Here is a 23,264-nt window from a genome sequence, read left to right on the forward strand (position 1 = left end):
AATTTTAATTAAGAGAACCCCAATTCGAAAATAATAATAATGTTTGGGTTTTTATTGTATTTGTCGCAACATTATTAGGTTTTAAGCATCCGCACGGAAGGCAATGAGTCTGTGTACTTGGTGCACTACACTGGTTGGAACAACCGCTATGACGAATGGATCAAAACATCCCGAATTGCGGACAATCTGTCATGGATACCTGGCCGTACTGCAAGAAAAGCTAATCAGGTACATATATATGTATTAGGGAGTAATTTTAGCGTATAAGTGAAGTCTGGGTTGACCACCTTTGTTTTGTGTTTATATCGAAAGTGTAATTGAATATTTTGAATTGAATTTGCTTATTACCTATTCTCGTTTATTTCTAAATTTTTAATCAGATACAATAATAATTGTATATGAATTAATTATTTTCTTTAATTATGTTTTCGACACTGTCATCGCATGTTTAAAGACATCGAATTTACAAATGAAACATATTTATAATTCAATTTAAATCATAATAATTGAGGGCGAATCACAGTTTTCTATATTTGCTATGAACTCTTAATTACAATGTTTGCTCTCGTTATCCTTCAGGTCAGTCACTGGTTGCTATTGGTTGATTGAGTCCTTATGTTGGATGATGATCTTGTTATTTATTTCGCGAATAAAATGTTTACATTTATTTTTATTAAGATAAATTTTCACTTATTTGCGCATCTGCTGATGAATCTCAACTTTTTCTGCCATTATTTACAACCCTTACACCAGGCAATTTAAATCCATCTAAACTAGGAGGTGTAGCTAATCCGAAAAATAATAGTTTTGTTAATTTTAAGACGGCTCAAATATATATCTGTTCTGCTCTGACAATTTTTTTTTTTCATCTTCGCTGCATAATCACTCTACTGTTTTCCTTGATGTTAACAGACGCCAAAGACGCCAAAACGTAAAGGTGGTCACAAAAATGATACGGGCAGCTTCAGCGTTAAAGATCAGCAGGTTTCTATCACTGCTACGTCATCGTCTTCAGCGTCGTCAACTTCATCAAACTCTTCTGCGACTATCAGCAAGAGTAATACGACATCCTTGATGAGTTCTGGTTGTAGGAAGACCACAACACGAGCTTCCACAAGAGCAGCTGCTATTAAAAAAGGTATCCAAAGCTATTTGGTTGGCTTAATTAGCAAAAGCGGTTGAGTTGGCTTTTCTTTTTTTAATGTGTTTCGTTGGGTCTTGTTCTTATTTCAGAAACTCCAACCACTGAAACGGACAGCGACACAAACACAGAATCTGATGTTAATAAAAAAACATTACTCGAATCAAATTTGAACGACGATAGTGGTGATAAGAAAAGCCTAACTAAAAAGAGAAAATTTGAGGAGATCTCTAAATCAGATCTAAATCTTCCAATAAAATTGGAAATCGAAGACGATTTTGACGAGGAATCTTCATCACTGATTGCGTCGAGAAATATGGAGAAAGATGATGTTCTTGATCGAAGTTTAGGAGATAATCAAATGCATGATGTAACAATTTTGAAAAGCGTTGATATCAAGAAAGAGATGGAGCTGCATGACAGTGATAGTCAGAATGTGACTACTAATTTGGGGAATGTGATCATTGTGGATGCGGAACTGAAGAATGAATCCGAAGAGGATTCGTTGGTGATTGACGAAAATCAGGAGGTAGATGAGTCCGAAGTTATTGAAGGATATAGTAGTGTAGCGTCCATAGAGTCCAAATCAGACAAACCGCTGACTGCAAACCAGACAGGCAGAGATTTTGATCTGACGCAGATCAGATCCGAGTTGAAAGGTAAGTTCGTCAGTTTTCCAAACTCTTTCCCCTCTCATTCTCACTCACTCACTTCTTCCTTCTTCTTCTTTTTATTTTTTGTAAGAATGTATGTACGTAATTGTGACTCCTTAACAAAAACTTACAGTTTAAAATGTTAAGTATAAGGGTTGATTAAACGCCAAAAGGTACACAAATCAGCAAGTACCCAACATTTCATTAATACTTCATTAATATTTAAGTAATTCTACTGCATTAATTTTCATTAATAAGTTATTTTTTAGAATTTATTAGATGTCACAGACCCTTATGCTGGCCATTTTCGTCTACAAAATATATGTTCAAGTAGCACTGTAGATTGACTGTAATATCTAGTTATCTATAATAATGAAACTATTAATTACAGGTTAAAAAGAAAAACGTTAAAAAAATTAAAAAAAATTATGAGGCTAAAAAATTCAAAACTTTTTTTTAAAAGAAACTTCACCAACATACATCAATGATTTTCAAAAATCGTCGGTTTAAGTTCATTCTTCGATTAAAGTAATTGTTATTTTATGAAGTAGTCAAACGTTTATAATAATTATCTGGCTTTATCGCAAGTAACATAGTTTTCTTCAATTACATTCTCAATGTAGGTATTCATCCCACAATGTTGTATATATGTAATATAAAATAAATAAGATATGCATATTTTTAGGACAGCTAATTATTCCAGTATTTTACTATAAGTAAAATTAGGAGGTCTAAATTAAATTACAATCGAGAAATCAATAATTGTTGTTGAATAATCTACTTAATAATCTTTGTGCTCTCGAATATTTCAGTAAGACGAATTCAAGACAGTAGCCTACTCTAACTTTGTCTTTTTCTACTTTAACATGCATGTACATATATGTGATTTATCATAATTATAACAAAAAAATATTATAAATGAAGTGGCCAGCATAAGGGTCTGTGACATCTAATAAATTCTAAAAAATAACTTATTAATGAAAATTAATGCAGTAGAATTACTTAAATATTAATGAAGTATTAATGAAATGTTGGGTACTTGCTGATTTGTGTACCTTTTGGCGTTTAATCAACCCTTATACTTAACATTTTAAACTGTAAGTTTTTGTTAAGGAGATTTTTGTACCTTTTGGATAGATTTTCCTTTTTGTCTATTTTACAAAGTTACATATCTGCTTTACAGATTTTTTTAAAATTTGGAATAAGCAATTCTATAATTATAACCTGATAAGGTGTTAAGTCGGAACCGTAACTACCACTGGAGAGATCTTTTTAAACAATGATTATAGTTGCGGTCCCCCAAACCATCCCCAATAACAGTGTTTTTGAAAAAGCGTTTTGAATAACATAGGAAGGTATTTGTACGTAAATAGCAAAATTAAACTGCGATTTCAGTACTTCCTTTTAAGAGGAGTAAGAAAAATAAACTACGATTGCAGTACTTCTCCCTAAAAGGCAAAGAGGCAAAGATTTTTTAATCGAACGACAATTCATTGATTTAAATCGGTTCACTCATTGATAATTTAAACGATTGCAGTACTTCCTCTTGGTAGGTGCAAGAGCATCAGCAACGTAGAGGAGCTTTAACCACTTATTCGAGCTGAATTTTATCAAAATCGTACTAAGCGTTATAGAAATATTGGTAATAATAGTTTTAGAAAGGGCCTTATTTGGGTGGGGCGAACTCCCCTCCTTATGAGGCACGGCATCGAGACTTTTAAAGTGCAAATCTGTACAAAATTTCGATTCGAATGACACTTCGGTCGGTTCACGTGTCGATAATTTGAAACGATTGCTATACTTCCCCTTAACAAGTGTAAGAGCTGATCGCCGCTTTAATGTTACGTAGAGGAGCCCTAACCCTATCATCCTACCAAATTTTATCAAAATCGGGCCAAGATTTACAGAGTAATTAGTAATAATAATTTTGGAGGGGGCCTTGCATAAAGGGGGCTAACTCCTCTCCCATTCCATGTATAGGATCGAGACCCCCAAAAGGCACATCTACATAAAATTCCGAATCGAATGACACCTCATTCATGAAAATCGGTTCACGCGTTTAGGCGCTACGTTGTTTACAAAAAAGGTAACAAGAACAAGAAGAACAAGAACAAGAACATTTTTTGAAAAAGCCGTTTTTGCTCATTTTCGGCAACTTTTTTCTCGAAACCTATTAAATCTGGGTCGTTACAAAACAAATACAGTGATAAAGGAGGGTTTGCCCTATAATTTAAAGAAAATTTGGGAATTTTATCTTTTGTAGAAAAAGAGAAAAAAATTGTCAAAGTTGGGTGTTTTTCAACGTTACGCTTTTTCGTGCAGTTTTTGACGATCAACCCTTATACAACTGTCCTACCGGACAGTTTTAATACCTCCGCTCTCTGTGTATGTAGTTTTATGTATTTTTGATAGTACCACTCGCTCTCTGTGTGAATCCAGGCTGCATATTTGTGCCCTCAAATGGTTATTAATTATTTCAGGCATCGATACGACAGTAAGTCGTCAAGATCACATTGAAGAGCTTAACATGGAGGACGAAAACACACTTGATATATACGAGTTTAAGGAACCGGAATTTGAAACAGCTTCAACGCCATCAAAACTTGAAGACAAGAATAAAAGTAGGAGCAACTTGGTAGTACGAATGTTCAGCGATGTGATGAACACTGCCGGCAGTCAGAAGGAATCCGTACAAGAGGAATCCAACATTCACTTCGAAGAATCAAACAGTGGCGCGACTACGTATAGTGCACAGAACACATCGGCTGAATCCCTTTCTGATGAGAGACCCATCATAAAAACATGCGAGGAGGCTTTTGATCGGTAATCTAATTTTCAAGCTTTAAGATTTGTTTGAAAATTTTAAGTAAGAGCAATGATGGGAGATGGTTGTGTGGGTCAGAGTGTGTGCAGAGCCACTGCGAGCGGCCACAGAGCGACCCCCGGCTGGTTTTCTTTTCATGGACGAAGATGAAGAGGAAGAAGACGTTTACGACGACGATGACAGTCAGGATCGGCTGATCATCTCTGAGCGCGACTCGGACACCGAAATACCAGCCCAAGTGGCCATGGATCTGACGCCCACCGAGCTTAACCAACAGCCGTCTGTAAGTTCTTTTTTTTTATGTACCTTACTCGTATCAGATGCGAGTGACTGTTATTGTAAACATTTTATTTGCGGCCTTTCTAGTAATGAAGTAGCAACTTCTCCGATTTTTTTTTGCAACATTTCGGCATCAAGGAATACTTGTCGTTTCTCACAAATTATAATCTCTTTATCATTCTCACTAATTGTCCTAGTATTTATTATACTCGTATGTTTCTTGTTTTCACTGTGAATATCACCTCAAATTTCTCATCTATTTTTAAGCTAACCTTATTGGGTCACCTCTTCTCTACATGAGATATTGAAAAGCCAAAATGCGATGAAAAGGTCGTTATTGAAAGGTCATTCATTCATGACTTTTCTCTATGCTTTAGAAACACAAGATATTACTTTCTCTTGCCAGGGATGGTTTTTATCCAGGATGGATTAGTAAGTGAGAGTTCCTCAGTTGAGTACCACTTGTCTAGCTAATTTTAATTTCGTGGATTACATTAAAGTATGAGCTTCTACCTTCCCGCCAGCGACACCTAATTTGATATTTTGGCGTTAGGCCTCGCCGGAAAGAATAGGCGATTACACTTTAATCTTTGCTGATTGCATTCGTACTGATTTTCTGTTTTAAGTTTTCACTGGCAATTTTTGCGATCAATCAATCCTCTGACCATAAAAAAGTGTGTTTTTCAAATTTTTTTGTGTCTGGGTGAGAATGTGGTTCTCTTTGACTAAAAAACGAATAAATACAATATATAGTTCAATTTGATTACTTGACATACGCCGCTAGAAATCGTGACAATTGGTTTTGGTCTAATCTGACTGAAATACCATTTAACTTTAGGGTTTTTCAGATTTTTTAAACTTTTGTTTCGAAATTTTAAGGAATATTGATTTTAGTAGGAATTCTGGGGAGCTGTAACGCCCCGCTTCCTTCAACAGTACTATTTCATTTAAGTGAATAGGTATAATAATAAATTATATTTTTATACAAGTTCCAACATAAGTAAGAAGAGCAAGAGAAATTCGTGTAAGTTTACCCACCACATTTATTATTATCAATATTTAATCTCATTATTCATTAAAATCATGTTATTCCTGCAAAACAAAACATCGATTGTTAATAAGCGACTGCTGGTTGAAAAAAAAAAAAGTTCTAAAAAAAAAAAACGGGTGAAAACACAACGATTTTCTCTTGTTACTACTATTTGCAATATATACTACAATATTTCATTTTTACAAATATTATAAAGTTTGTCAAAGCACAAACATGTGTGTTCTTTGCATTGAAATGTATCTTACAGAGAAGTCTGCCCCAATCACTCCCAAAAAAACAGCCCTAAAACAAATTTTTCTAGGAAAAAAGTAAACGTTCAGTTTTAAATAAATAAAAAAGTTGTAGAGGACCCTTCTTCTGACAATTATACTAAAGTGACTTACTCTGCTAATAGCCAAGTTTTATTACATTTTCTGTAAATATTTCTGTACATTAAAAGTCATCGGAAATGCACTTGCAAAGACCAGCATAAATTTCACCCGTACAATTTCTTTAACAAACCTGCTAGTCGACTGACTAGTGGAGCTTTTAAGTAACTTAGTCTTCTGAGTCTCAATTTTTTCTCGTCTTTTCCAGACATCTATGCAAAAGGATGAGCTCGAGACTAAAGGCATGAGCACACTAGACGCAGAATATGACAAAGAGGTGATCAGTCGAGAAGACGACGAAGAAGATCTTGAAGATGAACTTCTCAATGTGGCTATACAACGGGCCATAGAATCCTCCGAAGATACCACAGATGGTGAAATACTGTCCAGACACCTTGCACCAAGGCATATGTTCGCTGTGGACACTTTCAGCCCGGTGTTGAACGCTGACAATAAAAAGATAAATACTGATAATGATAATATCATCAAGATCAGTATGGTGGCAAGCAATCATGAATCCATTAACAACGTTACCGAGAAAGAGCAAATCGTTGCAACTGCTGATGAATCGCAGTTGTTAGAACAGAATGCAGCGTTAGATTTATCAAATGCTACTGAGGAAATGCAGGTAATTTTCAGTGTGGTTACTTCAAGATTACTTTCTAGGTTTTTGCACAGCGATGTAACCTGTCACCAGTTGATGCTTAAAAAAAAAGTGTATTTAAATGATAGTTTCCTGTACTTAGATAATTTTAATTTGAAATGTTCTTGTTAGTTACCAAATCTTATTTATGACTAAAGGAATTTTTTTTAATATGTTAATTGTTTTTCTAAATTGACTTGCTACTACAGTGATCACTGCGCTACATGATTAAACTATTTGTTCAGTTCAAATGGAATGAAGTAATGAAATTTTTGAAAATTAAATCTACCGTCGTCGCATTAATTGTTGTAAAGTATTACTTAACTCAAGAAAAAAATAGAGCTTACCTTTTTTTTCGACACAATACATGCCAATCTTTCATGCGTTTAAACTTGTTTAGAAATAGTTTAACGTAAGAAAAATCTGAAATATTCATGAAATTAAAAACCTCGAATTTCCTGACCTGAACCTAAAGTTGATAAGTTTCAAAATCTGAAGCGTAAGAAAATCAATAAATCACTGTTCTGTATATTGTAATTTGCTTAATATAAGAAGTCGTTTGGCCTCGTTTTAAGCACTGCTTAGGCAGTTACCATTAACTTGGCATCTACCTCAGTAATCTTTAGCTAAATGGCTCTCAAGCTTTATTTTACTGTATGGTTAGGCGAATGGATGATTAGTTTTATTTATTTTCTAAATACTGACTACTTTTACATAAAAATGGTCATTGCAAAATATATGTTATCTGCCTCAAATTAACATTTGCCTGCGAGAGATAAACAGTAAAAGCAATTGATTTTCTTGGGATATTGAGTAGCGGAGAATAATTTTTTACAAATAATTTTTTTTTACTGACGTTTCGGCAACTTTATTGCCTTCTTCAGTCTGTTCAAAGGAATTTTACGACATTATTGTAATATAATATTTAGTAAATAAATAAGTGAATAGAAATTTGAAATATAAAAAAATATACAATTAACAGTTTAAAAGTAAAAAGGTAAGTAAATAACCTATAAGTGAAAAATAAATGAAAAATAAAAAGTGAACTTACACTATAAATTTGTGGAACTATATTGATTAGACTACGTCTTAATAACTATTCGGGATTTATGGAATGGCGGATTTATATACTATAAGCACTGCGAGTGGTGAGACAATAGGGCTGGGAAAACCAAAAGAATGTTCAAAGGAATTTGTTAAGTTACAAAGGCTGTTGTAGAAATTTGAAAGGTTGTTCATGTCTGTCCAAAAACAATGGTTGTTTTTTGTTGTTTAATGTGTATCTCTTCTAATATGTTGCGTTTGTTTCTGTTGGTATTCATGGCAAGTATGGAAGTGTCAATGTCAGTCGTGTTGCAGGTCTAGATGATGGTTACTAACAGCAAATAATATATCATTTTATCTTGCAGTCGTTTTGGTGTTGGTACAGTATTTTGTTTAGATATTGAGAGGTTTGTACAACGTAAGTGGCTTTACAATATTTGCAGTTAACTTTGTAATCTATAATACTTTAAGTGTAACATTTTTGGTGTTGGGTCTTTTAATTTTGTGTAAAGTGTGTGTAAAGTGTAACAGTTATTAAATGCTGTAAAAATATTGTGTTTTTTGAATTTAAAAAAAAAATTCTACCGAAACATTTTTTAATATGTATATTTTTTGTGATTGAAATGTTGTTTAAAAGCATTTTATTCATATTTTTGAAATTGACCAACTTCTACCAGCTGTGTTCTTGAAAATAGGATTTAAATTTATGTAATTTTATTAATTTTGAACATAGTTTTTTAAAATTTATTGACAGCTCCTCAATATCCTAAGAGAATCAATCAAAAACGGTCGCAAACTAGACTATCATTCAGTATAAGCAATCTTAATAAGAATTGAAGAAAAAGCTCTATTCATCTGTCATAAAATTTTTTCCACAGATGATAGTCTTTCAAAAACAACTCTAAAATATCATTCCTTTCCCTCCCTATTCCTTCATCCTGATAGGTCGTGGGCCAGATCTGACTAGGAAAAGTCTTCTATGTTACCAAATTACATCCAAGAAACATTTACACTCCATCTTTCCTTGTGACTTCAGAGAAATAACATACTACAGTTTAGGACTAGGGTCGCCCCTCTTCTCTTAGCCATCCTCCTAAACCCTTCCATATTTCAGAAGTCAAATACCTTTTCCTCAAGAAAGGTCAAGGTTATGTCTCATAAAAGACAGAATACTTTATCACCTTTCGCGGAAAGCTACAATGAATATTACCCTAATATACTATTCGATTCTCTGACTCCATCCAATGGATATTTTACAACATAACCTAAATTTTGAACATTCGTAACGTTCTGTAGATTACTCTTTCGAAAATGGCTTTTGTAGGCCGAAACTTAGGAAAAAACTAAGAAAAAAATTTTATTCAGAAAAATGTTCTGTTTAAAATGTTGCATGCTACAAATATTGGTTATAAGCGCTGTTCTATCAGGCAATTTGGAGATAAGCTGAACCAAGCCTGTTCTAATTTGCGCTACACATCCAGTCTCTGAGCAGATAATGGGAGATAAATATATCTTAATTGTCCAAATCTTATGTTGGAAACAGGACGGCGTGGAACTTCTCAGCCAAGATATGGATATGGTCAGTGAGGACGAAGTGGTGAGTCAGGAAGACGCCGCCGAGCCGGAATCAATGGTCGAAAACCTGGACATGGAGGACGCCGTTGGCGACGACGAGGAAGACGAGGATGATGATCTCATTACCGTGGAGGAGAATGTAAGCTCCTCGCAAGGCATGTCCAGCGACTGTAGTGGCACTGGCCGCGGTCCGCATACTCCGCCTGGTCCGGCTCCCGGCAGTCCGCCGGATACGGAGCTCGAACAGGATTTCTCTGAACAGTACTCCGCTGGCACCGATCTCGAACAGCAGTTTGAGGAACTTGCAGAACAGGTCATTGCTTTAATAACTATTTTTTGTCTGTTTGACTGTTTTCAGTCAATAGCATCATTCTTTTTCTCTCTATCCTGCCAGTTGACATTCCTTAGAGTTTTCTCATTTAGGGGACTTCAAATCAAATATTTCCGATAAAATCTAAAATTTGCCACGATCTCATATTATTTGGAATAGGAGAAATTAAAAAACTGTAAACAAAAATTTCACTTAAGCCGGACTGCCGATTAATTCACTTTTTTATACTCAGAAAAACAGTTGAGACCATTTATTCCAGAAGGCATTTTTAACGTCCATTTTCTCAGGCTCATTGGAAATCTCTTCCGTAAAGAATAGAATATCATTAGGCGTGTTCATCGCTTTGTCAGCTCGTGTTCACTTCTGTATTTGGTCCAGGCCATCATTACCAAAATCATCCTGCACTTCATAGTCATCTATAAATGTATATACATGTGAAACATTTTACCAGGAAAAAATAGATTATGACCATTCTAGAGGAGAGGAGATAGTTTTCCTCTGAAATGCCACAGACACGACTCCTGTTTTATTGTTGATAGTTTTTCTTCAATCACTTATTTAGGAGGAAAATCATATCATGATGATGCCCATTGATATTGCAGGCAACTCATGATAAGTATACAGAACTACTTTCCCAGTCCTGTTGCAGGTTGAGCGTGACGAGCAGCCACCGCTGTTGACCCGGGAGGTGGAGGTGGTGGAAACGGAAGAGCGCCAGGAAGCCGACCACCAGGAGATCGCCTGTCAGGACGAGGACAACGACGAGACCAACCTGGTATCGCTGCTATGTGAGGAGACGATTCCAGGCAGTCCGCAGACAGCCTCCTACCATCTAGTAAGTTAATCCGACACTCCTTAACCTAAATGTTTGTGTGTTTGGTTTAATGCCTAGTCTATTTTGAACAGTTTCCAAGCATTTCCTTATTAACTGGGCCTCTTACTTCTAGCTTATCCTTTTGTATGTTTTTGAACACATAAGTGTGAGATGAGAAAGAAGAGTAAGTAAATTGCCCTAGATTAGATGCAGCAGTTCGGTCGCTAGCTAAAGAAACAAAGATTTCCCTTAAGAATTCCACACATACCTGCCTGCAGCCTCAGCAATGTACGTTTTTTTTTCATTCGCGTCCTTCGCTCTTGGTTGCTCTACACCAAGTTATGTAAGGGGTAACGTTATTTAAATAATCCTTGAGTGAGCGTTTATTTCTGGTCCGTGAACTGCCTATGAACGTTTTGCAACGTATCATATTGTCTATTCGTGTAATTGTATAGTGCTCTTTTCGCTCATAATCTGTCACAATCTCTTACACTTTTCCTAACGTCTGCTACCATCAGAAAAAGAGAGAACCCATGAATGTGTAATTGGGTTATTAATCACCCTAGCGGCTAAAACTGGTAGGGGACGCCATGGAATTGTTTCAAAATGGGATCATGTTACAGAAAATTCCAGTCATACTTTTTAATACAAATTCTTCTTACTTTTTTATTAAAAACAGATTTAGGAACAGTGGGTTATTTCTATTTCAGGAATGTTGGCTGACAGTTGCGTCAGTGAAAGGTTCAACCTGTATTGATGTGCATATAAATGATTTTCAAGTGGTTTTACAGTTAAAATTCGGTTTTAACAGACACTACTCGAAAGTTTTTTTTTTTAACATTTCTGATTAATAAGATAGAAGTACGGCTTTTTGCAGTTGACTTTCGGTGATAGGAAAGGAATTAGACCTAAGCGGGTAGCTTATAATGGATTTCAACGCGGAGATCCCGGTTCGAATCCAGCTGCTGGCTCTTAGATTTTCTCTTCTTACGCTCACTGTCCACGATGGATAGAAATAGAAAATAAATTTATTATTCTGGGACAATTGTTCCCTAAGAATAAATACAGGAACAAATAGAGGCCTTAACAGTTTGGCCTGTGATTAAACAGAAAATAAATAAATAAATAAGTATTAACAAAAAGTGAAAATAAAAATAACAGCAGAAATGAAGGAAATAAATTAAAACAATTAGAATTTCGGAGGAAGCTGAATAGAAAGGAGATAACTGAATAGACGGGATTTAAAGATAGATAAGGTAGGAGCATGGCGGACAGATGATGGCAAGGAGTTCCAGAGAGAGGTAACGCGAATTAGGAAGGATTTGTCAAAGGATGAGGTACGGTGAGAGGGAATATAGAGATCAGATGAGCGAGATCTAGTGTTACGGGAATGGATGGAGGATGGAGTTGAAAAATATAGGAAGGCCTTTGAGACTGGATGACTTGAAAAAGGAAAGAAGCCAAAAAATATTACCAGCGATAGACAGGAAAAAGCCACTTCAACTCATCGTAGCAGTGCGAAATGCGAGAGTCTCTGGAAATGCTGAAAATAAATCTTATGAAGCAGTTCATGAGGCGCTTGAGCTTAGCTTCAATATCACCAGAAAGACCGCCATACACTAAACAACCATATATGTATAAGAATATAATATACAGGAATATAAGAGAGGAATCAAGGAGTTGCCGGGTCTTAATTGGAAAAAGGTGACGGGATCTATTAAACTGCTTAAGGATATGGATGGAACGACGAAAGATTTGGGAAACATGGTTTTTCCAGGATAGGTTTTGATCGAAAGTGATACCAAGGTTTTTCACAGAGGAACAATATTTTACTGGGGTAATGTAAAGAAAAAGATTAGGAAGAGGAGCCAATGATTTAAGGAGTGGGTTGGAGCCAATAACAATAGTGTTGTCTTTAACGAGAGGACACTGTCCGGAGGCCGAGAGTGCTCGGAAAAAAGAGCCGGGCGCTAGTGACCTCCAATCAAAAAAAATAAAATAAAAAAATTTATAAAAAATATAATTATATGTTAAACTTAGGATGGAAGATTTGCGAGGAATCGGTCAAATTTATTTGACTGATCCCTCGCAAATCTTCCATTCTAAGTTTAACAATTTGCGGTCACGAAAACTATATATTTATAATTATATGTTAAGGTATATAAACTTATAGGTATAAGGTAAGTGGGGGGAAGATGCCACACTTAACACTTATTTCCGTTTTGTAGGAAACTGGGTTATCGAAAAACAACACCAAATGTATCAACGTCCAGGTTGTTTTTTCTTCTTTAATTACATATATATATTAGTATATTTAATTAAATGCAAAACCGATAAAAATGCATTTGAATGAAATTTGTCAAAACTGGCATCTTCCCCCATCATATGGGGAAGATGCCAGTTGATGCGGGGGAAGATGCAACAATATCTGAAGATATAAATTGAGAAAGAAAAAATTACAAGTTTAATGTTAGGTAAACAGCAAAATATTCTCATTAAACACTGAGGGGAAGGAACACCGAACAAAAGACATTTTTTGTTTAATTTTTAACATTTTTTGCAATGCAAATTTCATGTAGCCATCTCTTGCATGTTATGCATTGAAGCCAATCGCATTTTGGGCCCTTCCTATCATAAAAATATCCTTTACACTCAATACAAAAATCATCGTCCTCCTCTTCAATGTCACTCTCACCACTGTTCATTACCAAATTATCGGGAGCGGAGGATGCTGAAGATGAACTGTCCTTCCTTTCCTTTTTCTGCAGTACTTTTCCCCCTTTTTTTTTCGGCAGAGTAGCCTTTCTTCTCAATATCTCCCGTTTCTCCACCGTCGTAAGGACTTCAGCAGTTTGTTTCTTTCTTCGAGTTTGCTTGGGTTTCTGAAATCTGGGGATAGGGGACTAATTTCTTCAAAAGAAGTGATGGCACCGCTGCTGCTTGTTGAAGCTATTGCCAGAGGTGCGTTAACTTCTTGTGTGGCATTCAAATTTTCTTTCATATTGTAAGAAATGGTATAACCATGTTCTGGAATTTTTCGCGGATCGTATGGATAAATTCCGCATGCAGAAAATCCCACGCTGCCATTTCCAACAGTGACTGCCCTATTCCACGCGGCGCTTAGCAAAGACCCAAATTGAAGTCTGGTGATTCTGCATCCGGGTTGTTAAGGGCCTGCTGCCAAAAAGTTTTGTCTTTGATTTCTATTCCCTATAACATGATATTAGTTAGTTTTCCTTTTTATTTAATAGTTTTTAATGCTGGGTCAATATGACCCGAGGTGACGGCTTATGGCACTTCACATAAGGTTACGGCTCAAGGGTTAATAATATTAATGTATTATACAAAAACTATATTTCGTGTGTCAGTAATTGTTTTATATTGATTTTATATTATAAAATATATTATTATAATGTAATAATGAACGAGAATCAATATGAAATTGAAACACTTCAATAGGTGGCATCTTACCCCAAGCACTGGAGGAAGACGCCACATAGGTTTATTTTTGTACTAAGGCTTCAGTCATGTTGTTTCAAGCTAACACGTATTCACCAAGAAGTACACGACACAAATATCACGGAATTATTACGTTTAATCTAGTCAATCCGTCACCAAACCTTAAGTATCGACAACGAATTATTATAACATGGGTACTCAACAAGTTCAAAGAGTTGAATTTTCAGTTTAACGACGATTAAACTAGATATAAATAGAAATACTCACAAGCACGGTATTCACAGTTGTTTACTACACACTTTAACGTAGGAATCGCTGTCATCCAGTTGTAGATATGCAAAATCTGACGAAACTTGCATCTTCCCCCAACTGGCATCTTCCCCCCCCCTTACCTTATGTTTGTATTGTATATAGAGATATACATTATCTGAATAATACACTCATAATTTACAACTTATTAAGATTTATTGAAACAATTACAAAGTGATCTTTACAATGTATTGATTTATTCTTAAGAGTTTTTTTTAATAGAAATATTAATTGTTTAATTTACCTCAAGAAATAAACCTAAATAAAACGAAACGGGACGTAATTTCATTTCTTAAAAATTGAATTAGTTGGATCTCCTGGGAGTAAGAATTTGACAATATTGACAAAACATTTAACGAAGAGCTTACAGCTTTAAAATAATAAGTTAAAGCTAGAATCGATAAAGAAGCTATCAAAAAGCAAAGTGACCATAATAAGATAGTATCTTATTAATTTTTGGATTAAGTAATTGTACTAGTAACAATACTTTCATGTTACTTGAAGAAATGCTGAATACTTAAAAAATGTGTTGTATCAAACGTGCCTAAATATGACTCCAGTGATAATATTGTAGGGTATGCTAGTTGATCGAGGTGGCAGGTTAGAAGGTTACGGTGCAAAAAAGTAGTAAGACGTGTGTAAGAAAACCTTGAATAACAAAGTACCGAATTTGTTTTAAACTGTGTTTAATATTTAGCAGTTACATCCAACATAAAACAGGTAATATTAAGGAAGAAAGGTCATTATAGTCTCTCAAACGTTCAAATTTTTGAAAAATTATGTTTTAATAAACAGCAAATTATATAATTAAATTAAATAAACAGTAAATTTTGATAAATTAAAAGGTTTTTAATAATGATATAAGAAAAACAAGAACAGAGTCATTTGATTAAGTATAAGAAAAGTTGTCTCTGAGTAGCCATTAAAAATGAAAATTTTATTATTTGATAGCAAGTTTTACACACCATCATAACAAAAATTGCTGAAACATTAGGAATAAATGACAAAGAAGTGAAGAGACATCGTCGCTAAAAAAAAAATTAAGCAAGTGAGAAAGTAGAGATTAGCAAGATTGGAATAACAGAAAAATGTGTAAAGAGTGAAGGTAAATCAAGCAATAGTCTGTAAGGTTTTTAACCTTTAAAAATAAGAATATGGCAATAAAAATGAAGAGCAAACCAATCCTGAGGTGTTAACTAAAGAACCTAGTAATTGTAAGAAAAAGTTAAGATAAGATTCTAGTAGGGAGGCCCAAGGCCTTACGCCACTGCGACCCCTTTGGATCTATTGTGGCTCCCCCACTCTAGAGCTCGCCCTCCAGACCCGTCCGTTTAATCAGACTCTTAATTCTGAAGAGCGACTCTTGGGTAAAGCTCTCAGGCCTTGGTTTTTCCTCCCTGAGAAGTAACAACCTTAGCTAGACAAGCCCCTTACACTGACATAACACGTGCAGTGCCATTTCCTCCTCTTCCTGACAGAACCTACAAAGGCTATCAGCCAGATGCAAGTGTTTTCTAAGCCTGCAGTAGCCGGTTAATAGGCCTACAATTATCCTTATAACCCCATGGCCTTGACGGATTAATTCTGCAGTCAGCCTTGGCGAAGCCACCACTCTTGAGACCTAGTCTGCTCTCATAGTTTAATGTCCGCAGTCTTAAGTCACTTGGAGACTCCAAAATAGCGCTCCGGGCCAACGAAGTGTCCCGCCTGTCGCTGGCCAATAAATCTGCCACTTTGTTTCCCGTATGACCTGAATGGCCAGGTACCCAGACTAGAAAGACCTTATTTTGGTCACCAGTTTCCTTCAGGGCACCCAGACAGTCCCATACCAGCCTTGAATTGACCTGGCGTATTGACTGAAATAATGAATGCTTGAGTTTTAAATTCTAGCTATAATGTTTCAAAGAGCCTTGAGTTGAAGACGGGTTTCTTAGGCTGACTGACTCGTCATGTTGTGGTGATTGTTTCAGAGTCCCGAGCCCAACGATGAAGAGAGTGTAAACTACAGCGAGGTCGCCAGTTCGAAGCAACTGGCGGACAACGTGACCACCGATAATAAGAACATTCAGAAAGAGCCGCAGGAGTTCGCAGAAGATGCTGCAGACACCTCGAATCATGGTCCAGAGATTATTGATACCAACTCTACACAAATTGCTAGCCGAAGTCTGCAGCAACATACTGCACCAGTCAGCCAAACTCCAGTGCCATCTCCTACCAGTTCGCTGTCCTCAAACAACTCACCATCCAGGTAAATCTTGCATTTTAGTAAAGTGATGAGGTGTATCTTGTATTTTGCTCGAAGGAATGCAAACTACAATTGCCTTACGGTGATGCAATTGTAATTGCCACATCACTTTAACAGTCAGTAGTAAAGACACCACATCACTTTACTAAAGTAAAGTTAGGTCAGGATTATATATCCTGACTGTATAATGTCAGTTATACATTATACATAACTGACATTATACAGTCAGGTTTTATTTCTAATTAGTATTAGAAATAATACTAATTACTATTACTAATTAGTATTATTTCTGTAATACTTGCAGCTTAGGGCGCTTTTTAAGTTCTTCCTTTCTTTTACTCCTTGCAAGAGGAAAAAAATACCTAAAAAAGTAGTTATTTCATATTTAAGTTAAGTTTATCTTAAGAGGAATATCGATCCAATTTCATGATTGAATAAATGTTTTATGATGAGAAATAAAACGCAGAAAAAGGTTAAAAAAAATTATACAAGTAGGTTATAAAAACAGAATTTAAAGATTAGAAATTTATCTTTCTTAAAATGAAAATTTATAGTTAGGAATATAGAATACTAATTACTGTTCCCACAGATCGCTAGCAAACTGTTTTTAGACTCTGCCAATTTTGCTATGCGTGAACGAGTACTTTTCGTAAAGCATATAAAATATATCGAACCACTACTATTTGACAAAAACTAAGTTGAAACACTGCTTCAGCTACCTTAATTGGTGCTTCATTAATTCTCCTTTCTACGCCTGGAATTTCTTTTAACTTTATAGTTAAGGTGTGTTGATTTTAGTATCCCACTTCTGGAAACTGTTAGTATGGTTTACCACAAATAAATTATTTATTATGTTTAACAAGTCAAAAACAACGTAAAGAAAAGTTTTAATCTCACATCACATTCACATATGCATTCTTCTCTTTTATTACGAACTAATCGACAGGGAAGAAAGATTATCCGAAAGATATGTAATTCTTCCAAACATTATACAGTCAGTAAAACCTTACCACACTATTATGGTTTAGAGAAATGCTACTAACACTTTCATCACAGCCAGAAATGACCGATAACTTATTTTTTTCTATAAAATTTATTAAGATGAAGTCAAAGAAAAACAATAACATAACTGATCCAGGAAGAAAATTTTAATCCCAGGACTGATTTCAGAATCTCTGCTGTCTGAACAAAGCAAGTTAGTACCCTGAGGTGAAACAATCTAAGCTCCTTCACCGCAGTCTAGCCCTACCAAACCTTATTTTCTTGCACCTAAACAATCTGTCATAAGATGGATGTGTGTTTCCTCCTCTATCTCACAAATTCTACATAAGAGTTGTCTCCTTAAACCAGTGAGAGTTATTTGGAATTGTCTATTGAGGGAACCAACCCTCAACCCTCTATTGAGGGTGTCTAAGGAGGTCTGTGACAGATCCAGTAGATCTAATCGACTCTGTATGAGTACCGAACCACCAGTTTGTACTGTTGATAGCCCACAAAGTTCATTAATAAAAATGAAAGCATGCCTAGAAACCTGACATTCTTGTGTCAAACGACACGCCAACAGCCGGTTCAGGACAAATGAGGAGTTGGGCTCCCGAATTCATTTCTCTTCAGTACCCAGACCAGAAGAAGGTCTTTAATAGCAAGCAGTCAGCTCTTCCGGTATCCTAAAACATTTTAATATGCTTCCAGTCTGGAAGTAAAAACATATGATTCTGCGCCTACATCGCTGTCTGACTATCATAACAAATCAAACCCCTTTACTACGGAGTTGCGAGTCTTCTTATCCGAAACATAACAAAGACTTTCCTTTTTTTAATTTTTACTAAACCTCGGCGTGGAATTAACAGTGGCCCTTTCTTGAAGGAGTTCACTAAGAGGTCCTCATCACAAAGTAGACTGCCGCCCTAGAACTGTCGTCCATTCCGGAACCATCCGTGTAATACCTAAAATAATTTTCGGGCAACACCCCAGACGAACATAAAGTTAACTATTTACCATTAGAATTCATCATTAGAAAATGAATGGCGAAAGTTATAAGTTTTTACTGTTCTAACAGAAGAAAACCCACTCAAGGGATTTTTAACATCTTGCGATGAATGGACAAATATCCCAGTGTGAAAAGTTGTATATGCGTGTGTGCAATGAGTATTCCAAGTTTTAAGAAAATCGGCAGAACCGTTCGTGAGAACGTCTGAAAATAGTGAAAAGTGGCATTCACTAAAATGGAATTTTCTTCACAAAGTTACTGCGTCACGTCCCTTGGCGTTACACCAACAAAACGTATTGATTCATTTGAGATAAAGTATTCACACACATTTACACATACATACAGATCATTTGCTTGGTATTTCAAAACGACTATTAAAAAAAAGATATCGAAATTTGGCACGATCTCTGCGATCACGAGTTCTGCACTTTCTTTACCTTGTCAGGGAAAATAAAACTCTGGCGTGTACACTGTCTCATTCGACTTTCCCTTACTATAATTCCTCAAGATTCTAACTTTTCAGTTTATACGGAAATATGAACTCTTTCCTGCTTTTCAGAGAGACTATACTGTCGCCCCATGATGAGGGCATCCAGGTGCAGACCGCTGCAGTCACTGAACAGTATCAAGGAGTTTGTGCGGGCGCCCAGACGAACACATCTGATGAGACTGCCAGTTAGTAAATTTTACACGATAGTTATAAGTAAGGAACGGATTTTTATGTATTTAAAAATGCCAAATATTTAATTAAAATATGCATTTATTTTCGTCAATTATGTGGAAAATATGTGATTTTCTTAAAATATTTTCTGGAATATTTAAGTAAAATGGACATTTTTTTTTTATGAAAATGGATTTTTTTGGGGGGATGGGGGCAAGTTATAATTATTTATACAAGAAAAGAACATTTTTACAATTTCTAATAATTTATTAAGAACAAAATAATTTGTTTTTACAAGTTATAATGATTTATACAACAAAGAACATTTTTACTATTTATAAAAAGATGTGTTAAATTTTCATTTTTGAAAACTTCACTCTTCGAAATTGTTTGCAACCACATGAAATTTCAAATGTTGGAACGTAAAGTGACGACGATCTGGGCGTAAGATGGACCTGTAACGACTAAAAGATCGTTCAACATCTACAGATGTTATAGGTGCCTTGCTGAAAGAAGTTATCTCGTTGGTTGTAAAGGGTACACGATGTTCTGAGGTGACTTCTGTTCCACTGATAATATCAGAAATCTGGCAGATGGTCTCCCACCCTTTGTTCTTGCTCAGTACTTCTACCAGTTTTGATCTGATCAGATCTCCCTTACTCCCAGGTATTCCTTCCACCTTTTCGATGACTTTTTTAACGTTGGACACGTTTTCTGTCAGTCGAACATTTTGGGACTCAAGTTGGGATTACCCAAGCCATTAGGCTTGTGCAAGAAATACGCAATTGTCAGAAATGAATGCAAGGTCATTCCTTAAATTAGGTTTCTCGAATAAAGACTTGGCTGTAATTATCGCTACTGCTTCGTCTTCGAGATGTGAAAGGACATTCTTGATTTTATTGTAGTTTTCATAGTAATACTGAGCTGCTTCCAGCCAAGTACCCCATCTTGTCAATATTGGTTCTGGTGGAAGGCACAAGTCTGGATAGAGATCTTTTAGCATTTTAATGCGACTTGGTGCTTTTAAGAACACTTTTTTAACCGAGGAGATTAAGGAATCTACGTCACTGAACAAAGATCGGACAGTTTCTGCTACTCGATGCAAGGCATGAGCAATACACGTCACATGAATTATCTTAGGATAAAATACCTGAATAGATTGCCCAGCCTTGACCATGTTGGGGGCAGCATTACTTTTTCGTTCAAAACTCCATTGGGCCATAGGATTTGCATTGAGGCATCGAAGAATCGTGAAATGGTGAAATGATTGCATTTTTCGAGAACCTCACAGTTCAAAACGAATGGCTTTGAATCCACATCAGCATCACTGTCAAGTTTTCCAATAACTGCATTGGCAATATACCTGCCCTCAACGTCAGTGTTTTCATCAATTGACACCCAAATCGGTCCATCTTTGATATGTTCTCGAATTTTGGTTAGTGTATCTTTATAGATATCTTCCAGGTAGTTTTTCCGCAGAGTGCTCTCGTCAGGCATTTTTTTCCCAATATATGTCTCTAAGAATCCTTTGAAATGAGGATTTTTAAGTTTGTGGAAAGGGATATCTGCTCTAACCAAAGCCCAACACAGATCTGTACTCAGAGTAGACTTACTTGATGATGGAGATGTAAGGAAGGCTTGATAGGACGTCCTCACTTTCTTTCTGTTTTTATTCTCTATGTGCGATCCGGTGGCAATATGTTGGGTGACTTGGGAACGTTGAGAGCAAGAAACGCGCTTGTCACAAGCTGTGCAGTACAAAATGTCTCCATCACTTCGAAAAAGTTCTGCTGGAAACTCGCGAAGATGTTTAGCAACCAGTTGTTTTTTTGAGGCCGATGTTCGTGGCATTTCACCCAAAAAAGAATACACTAAGTGACCGAACGAAATGAATTGGACACTTCAACGAACGAGCTGAAAGAACAGACAACTACAAAGAACTAACAAGTGCCCGTCACTGTTTAGCAGCATAGCGTGTAACTTACAATAACCATTGTACCCACTGTGATTCACAGCCCTACAGTCTGTGGTTCACAGTTCCTGTCAACCACCTCCCAATTATGAAAATATGCCCAAAATGAAAAATATGAAAAAATATGTACATATTTTGATTAAATATGTAGAAATATTTATTTATTTTAATCAAATATGTATAAATATGCGATAACATCCAAATATGTGGAAATATGTGAAATAAAAGTAGACTCAAACGGCTTAAAAAGTGTCAGTATGAATACTTCTAGTTGAAAAAGTCTGTTAATTGCCTAGAAAAAAATATGTAAATACATACGAATCCGTTCCCTAGTTATAAGCTACCGGACATACATTCTTTATCCTTATCATTAGAGAACACCCTAACCACCCCCAACCGATTTTCTGTAGCCAAGTTCTGTTATTTTCCAATTTTTTCATTAACATTATTAGCTTTTTTGATACAATAGATTGCAGGTACTGCAATATCGATAATTTTGGCTACTTTTATCTTCGTAAATGTGGCATTGCTAGCCGCACTGTTGGTCTGTTATATTTGGCTGAGACCAAAGATTTCAAAGAAGACCCCTTTGAACAATCGAGCTGTGTTATACTTACGGTAAACCTGGCGGTAAACTCATTATAGCTACGGCCAATGCTTGTTGCATCGTCCTCGCTTACAGAACATTTTGTTCTGTATGTAGATCATCATATTGTTATTAAATAGCTCAAAATTAATTGTTGCATCAAATGTTGGTAGTTCTAAAGCCCATGTTCCGCCACTGAAAATATAGCGTTATTCTTTTCGACCTAATAAATATTCAAAACTATTTTTAACTCTCTACCACCTCCCACAAAAGCAGACCGGAATGTCATGACCTCTTACTCAGATTTACAGATCTCTTTTCAGAGCTTGCAACCAAGAAAAGATGGTCTGAAGCCGTCAGAGTATCAACTCGCCATTATTCCTCCTCCCCATCCCACCTTCATTGCAACATAGAAGTTTTCTTTGTTTTTTTAATGTTTTTAATTTTTATTAAATTTTATTACTGAGCAGTGCAGCCATCAGGGAGCGAATCAGTCAGAACGCGCAAAAGTGATGCTAGAAGTGCCAGTAGTAAGAAGAATCGCCGGACGCGGAAGCGTTCCGAAGAAGTCGCCAAGAGAAAATATCGAGCGAGACATCATGGTAATTAACTGATTCCTCGCAATAAAATTGATTTTCTAACAATAGTTTTAAATTATGTTTTTGATTTGCGCAGGAAGTGATAGCGATGAGCATTGCGAGAGTTCGAATCGCGGATACCAAAGGCGATCTAGAACTCCTCCACGTTTAAGAAAGTACTGTTTCACTGTACAACTATGTAAGCATCCATGGTCTTTTAGCTTTAACATTGTATAATTAATACTGAATGTAATCAATGTCTGCGTTTTTTTTTAGATAGCAGTTCCTTTTTAGATTCTTTTTCTTACAATGTATGCTACTGACAGTGTATGAAAACAGTACATGTTTTTAAAATGATTTGGTTGATACGAGCCTGCTTTTGTATTACTTTTAATGTGGTACGAGACCATCTTTTCTTTAGATTCAGTACTTCCGTCGCCATCTGTAGAATAGGATCCTTGAGCACCAGCACCGAAAATGTTCAAGTGAATAAGGATGGTCCTCTACATAAATCCTACATAACTACATGTAATGCTACATAGAAAGAAGCATTGCATACCAAACTGTGACCCACCAGTCTAACGCAGACTTTAAATAGACTGTATTTGTATAGTTGAACTACTAGAAACTAGAGAAACAAATAACTTCCTATCCTAGCCTCTTTCTGGTTTCTTAAGTAAATATGGTTCTGCAAAGGCACCGTGTACCATTATTGATAGCATTACAGCAAATTCGTCATAA

The 23,264-nt window shown here is 35.9% G+C and overlaps 1 protein-coding gene across 2 annotated transcripts in view; it reads left to right on the forward strand.

The window, feature by feature from the left end:
* Positions 1-23,264, forward strand: part of LOC141459380 (uncharacterized) — a 57,863-nt gene that overhangs the window by 33,714 nt on the left and 885 nt on the right. For both annotated transcript variants that reach the window (XM_074138410.1, XM_074138411.1), the window contains 12 exons: positions 79-228; positions 913-1,138; positions 1,234-1,800; positions 4,275-4,617; positions 4,697-4,901; positions 6,525-6,944; positions 9,547-9,891; positions 10,559-10,744; positions 16,462-16,739; positions 19,286-19,401; positions 22,416-22,547; positions 22,621-22,722. In XM_074138410.1, the coding sequence (XP_073994511.1) occupies positions 79-228; positions 913-1,138; positions 1,234-1,800; positions 4,275-4,617; positions 4,697-4,901; positions 6,525-6,944; positions 9,547-9,891; positions 10,559-10,744; positions 16,462-16,739; positions 19,286-19,401; positions 22,416-22,547; positions 22,621-22,722 (3,070 nt within the window). The remainder of the gene's footprint in view (positions 1-78; positions 229-912; positions 1,139-1,233; positions 1,801-4,274; positions 4,618-4,696; positions 4,902-6,524; positions 6,945-9,546; positions 9,892-10,558; positions 10,745-16,461; positions 16,740-19,285; positions 19,402-22,415; positions 22,548-22,620; positions 22,723-23,264) is intronic.

The sequence above is a fragment of the Rhodnius prolixus genome, unplaced genomic scaffold (genome assembly GCF_049639745.1).
Source record: "Rhodnius prolixus isolate KJV_2025 unplaced genomic scaffold, Rpr scaffold_11, whole genome shotgun sequence".
Lineage (NCBI taxonomy): Eukaryota > Metazoa > Arthropoda > Insecta > Hemiptera > Reduviidae > Rhodnius > Rhodnius prolixus.